This window comes from Lolium perenne, chromosome 6 (assembly GCF_019359855.2).
Source record: "Lolium perenne isolate Kyuss_39 chromosome 6, Kyuss_2.0, whole genome shotgun sequence".
Lineage (NCBI taxonomy): Eukaryota > Viridiplantae > Streptophyta > Magnoliopsida > Poales > Poaceae > Lolium > Lolium perenne.
Window position 1 is genome coordinate 65,584,154 of NC_067249.2, and position 4,599 is coordinate 65,588,752.

The 4,599-nt window shown below is 47.1% G+C and overlaps 1 protein-coding gene across 1 annotated transcript; it reads right to left on the bottom strand.

Moving 5' to 3' along the window:
- Positions 1-242: 242 nt before the first annotated feature.
- Positions 243-4,363, bottom strand: LOC139832200 (uncharacterized). Its single transcript, XM_071821840.1, has 2 exons — positions 4,051-4,363; positions 243-3,968 (listed from the first exon to the last, which is right to left on the bottom strand). The coding sequence occupies exon 2, from the start codon at positions 2,522-2,524 to the stop codon at positions 497-499; it is 2,028 nt and encodes a 675-aa protein (XP_071677941.1). The 5' UTR covers positions 2,525-3,968; positions 4,051-4,363; the 3' UTR covers positions 243-496.
- Positions 4,364-4,599: the final 236 nt, after the last annotated feature.

Here is a 4,599-nt window from a genome sequence, read left to right on the forward strand (position 1 = left end):
AGTCCTCAGGTCATCTAATGTATTGATCGTATGCAGAGCTGGCACTAATAGTTATAGAGCTGAATAATCCTCATAACTGGTGGTTTATGGCCGGCCTGCCAATATTGTTCAGGGAAGACAACTGTCAGGATCCCGGTGGATCCTTGACGAACTGGATCACGAAAAGGAAAAATTTGGGGAAGATCGGTAGAAAAAAAAAGGGTAAATTGCAAGAACTAAATAAATGGTAAATTGCAGAAAAGTAAGATAAAAATAGGGTTTATATTTCTTGATTGATTGCAAGGGGATACAAGGGTAGGCTTATATAGACCTAACCAACTACAACATGACAACATAGGTGGAATACCGATAGTACCCTTACAGCTAATAACCCACTACTCCATAGCACTACTAGTCCCTGACATTACTCCCCCCTCAAGACCATTGCTCAGCAATGGACAAGTTTCTTCAGAAACTTTCATCATCATCAATTATCTACCAGAATTCATTTACCGTATCAAGGAGGTAGAAATGTAATGAAAATAATATCTATTTCCCATATCTGAAGATAGTTCTCTGAAGGTAGCCTATTCTTTGCATTGCAATTCTTCTGAACACCATGCTGATAGACAAAAGCAGTTCCAGGGTCCCATTGTAGCTTGGCCGTTTCAAATAAAGGTGACCAGCAAGACAAAACAGTGACCATATGTCTTGTCCATTCAGAAGGATTAATACTTGTACCTTGAGGCATGTATGCTAGTTGTCCATCTCTGAACTCACTCCCATTCTGCAAGATATCAGACATCAAAATGAACTCCAGATGATGCTTGTTTTCCGTCACTTGCACTGATTTGCTCGCACAACTTGAGAAAGTAATGGTTTGCCCTGGTATTGTTACCATTCGACGGGAACACAGAAATTTCATAGCTACGACTAGAACAGCTGCTGTTTTCACTTCAATAGGATGTGCTGCATATGAGTGCAGAATTATATGAACTCCAGGATCCCATGTGTAAGTGGTACTGCCTAGTAGTATGGATAGAGTTCCAGGTAATGAGTTGTACCATGTTAGAGCTGCCACTTTGGTAGAAGTATTTGCCATGAGCTCCTGATCAGCCAAGTAATTTTTTGTACTTCCGTTGAACCTTGCCGAGAGTACTAGCATCATAACCGTTTGGTTCAAAATGCCTGGATCCAATAAGAATTTAATTCCATGATTTTCTTGGCTGGATAACATTCTGCCATAGAAGCTCTGTTGTGGTACAGGAGTGGGCACTCTAATCTGGACTCTCACTGTGAGCACATAAGGAACTGTACAAATTCCACTTGTGTTCAGTATTGTGGTTTGAAGAACAGCTACAATATCTCTATTCAGTGCTGACCTTAGCATTGTATTGTCTCCTGGGTCCCATTGAATTGACATAGGCAGACTAACCATAATATTGGGAATAGAAGTTGCAGCATAAATAATCATGGAGAGCAGAATACTTTGTGAAAAAATTACTGCATGTGGCAAACCTTCCGAAGAAGACAATTCAACAAGTGCAGGAACATCCATTATGCTTTGAAGGGTGCCTGGATCCCATTCCTTTCTTGTTGCTTCAGTCATATGCATGTTCCACTGCTGACTGTTGACTTGTTGCTTCACATGGTTACCACACAGTTCGGTATCAGGTTTCTGTCCAGTTGCCAAACTGAATACAACAACGGTATCAACAGTAAGTCTCTCAGAACTGAACATTGGCTTGCTGAAGCGCTTCAAAGCCTGACTATTTTTGTGCTGCTCTTCTTCATATTCCTGCTGCTCACGAATGCCAGCGAATATGTCAACAAACTCATTCGTGCAACCATCTATTTCTTCACCATAATCATCGAACACTGGCTGAGGCGTAGCTAGCACAAAGGGGTAAGTTTCTGCTATTTTGGACAAATCTTGCCCAGTCATTGACAGTTGCTGGTTTTGAGTAAGCATCAGCTGGGAACCATCAGTGTTGGCTTTAGAACAGAGAACTGGAGATAGACCAGCTGCTACAGAGAACGGAGCTGTGACACCAATTGTTCCCTCTGTTGAAGGTGACATTGGTGGACTGGCCAGCTGCAAGGGATAATCTTCTGGTAGCGCATAGTAGCAATGCTTAGTACCATCAGCTAGTGACACGCTTCTGTTAATGAGATTGCTAAAACCATAAGATTGCGGCACTTCATCAATATATTGCTCCCGGAGATTGGTGTTTCCACCGTGCACATATGAACTCGGAATTGGATTTTGATGCCCAGAACAACAGTTCTCATACCCAGATTCTGGTGTCGGCATTTCATCGAACATCTGCGGGGCAACATAGGCAGGAGCTGCTAGTGTTGGTGTAGGGAAGGCAAAAGATTCACCAAGAGAGTTCACAGTCGAGCTTGCTGCTGCACCCATACCAGAGGACCTCAAGGCAGTAGTTGCTGGCGATGTAGATGCAAGCGCTAGTGTTGGGGATGGTTCAGTAGCCAGTACCTTGGTGGTTTGCATGCCCATAGCCACTGCGAGCTGTGAGGCCATCGATGTGAGCTTCACGAGCCCATCTTGGATAGTTTCAATGGCAATCCGCGCACGTGCTTGCTGTTGATCGAGGCGAGCCTCTATGTTGAGGAGCTCGCGCTGCAGGGTGCTGTCCTCCCTCCTTGACAACGGAGGCGAACTTGGTGGTCGTCAGCGCGTGGAGGTCTTGGACTGAGGTGGCCGGCTGTCCAGCGTGTGGCGGCTCTGGGCTGGGAGTCTCTCTCGACTAGGAGCTGTCGGGGCGGCGTTGGGCTGTGGAGCCGCTTGGACTGGGAGATGGTCGTGGGTGGGCGGGGAGCGGTGGTGGTGGTGGAGGTCGGCATGGATTGGCGTGGGAGCGGCTGGTGACCAATTTGGGCCAATCTGGGTGTGGATTTCTGATGGCAAAGCAGCTGGTGGGGAGGTGAAGAAGGGGGAAGAGTGGTGGTAGGCGGCGGCGGAGGGGAATGCCGGTGGGTAGCTGTGCAAAGGGAAAGGTGAGGGCTGGTAGCTGCTGGGAAAGCCTGGAGGTGGGTAGACGACGGCGGGGGGGAAACTGCAAGAGGAGTACGCTGGTGCTCCACAGCTACACGGGGGCAGAGGAAAAGCGGCGGTGGGCGCGTACGCGGGTCCGGTGGTGGGAAACAAGAAGGGGAAGGTTGACGGGGAGCTCGCCATGGATGCGAATCCGGAGCAAACCTTGATCGATTTGGGGAAGGGAGGGTGAGGATGGCCGGTGCCAATGGAAGAGGAGGATTCCTCGATGGAATCTAGAGATGAGGGAGGGAAGGGTAGGGAGCAGGCCGATCGAGTCGACCGCTCTGATACCACTTTGTTAGGAACCCGGTGGATCCTTGACGAACTGGATCACGAAAAGGAAGAATTTGGGGAAGATCGGTAGAAAAAAAAAGGGGTAAATTGCAAGAACTAAATCTCTCCCTAATAATAAAGCAAAAAAGGGTTCCGTCGTCCGTCTGTTTCTACCCCTAATCTTCAGCTAAATTACACCACCTGCCACCGGTAAGTTAGAAAAAAAACTGTTCGTTCTATTTCCACCCGTCCTGATGAGTTCTTCCCCAAATCCCCAATCCAGTCCTGGGCTTGGATCGCGCCAGGCGTCTGCACGTGGAGAGAAAGCAGAGCGGTCAGCGTACCACCGCCGAGTCTGCCGAGCTGTCGACGACGATCCCTCGCCCCGGCGGCCGGCGTCCATCTCCACCTTCCACGTCCCCAATCTCTTGGATTTCTTCCTGTACTGGCCACCAACAACGCCCGAGCCAGGCCCCTTCGCGTGGAGAGGAAACAGAGCGCTCGCCATCGAGTCCGCCCATCTGTCGACGACGAGACCTCGCCCTGGGAAGGAGGGCCAGACGGCCGGCGTCCATCCCCACTTTCCACTCCCCGATCTCTTGGATTTCTTCCTCTACTGGCCAGCAACAACGGATCTTGCAATCCTTTTCCCGATCTGGATTAATGAGGTGTGGGGATCATGCTTCCTCGGCTGTTGATTAAATTTCGGAGGTAGTCTTAATTTAGAATTACCGTACCGACTCACTAATCGATTGTTCATGGCGAACATGTGGATCCTGCTTTTCTGGATTTGGGATTTCTGTTGATTCAAGTCTGAGAACTTTGGCCGTGCAAACTCTGATTTATATCCATGCATTACCGCTGTTGTGGCTTGATCAAAAATTACTGAATGGGTTCTCATCTCCAGGTTCATCCGTGTATGTTTAATTAATTGAGATCCTCCAATATAACGTATGAACAGTCAAACAAAAGTTGCTTTACGCAAGCTCAAAGACTTGAAAATGGAGCTAAGCAAACTCATGCTCCGATCAGGGCTTTGCGCTCATGCTTCATGCCAAGGTGGATGTACACTAATTGTGTGCATAGCAATGGATGTGGTTGCGGTTGGTTAGTATTTAATTTTCTATAATTACTAAGTTTTTTCTTAAAAAAAATAACGAGTCGCACACTAAGCATAGCAATATATTAAATGATTTATCAATTTTTATTAAATCTTATAGAAAGAGGTAGAATTTCTTATTTTTTTCAGGGATTTTCTTTTTTTTTTGGGAAAATTTGTCAAGAGT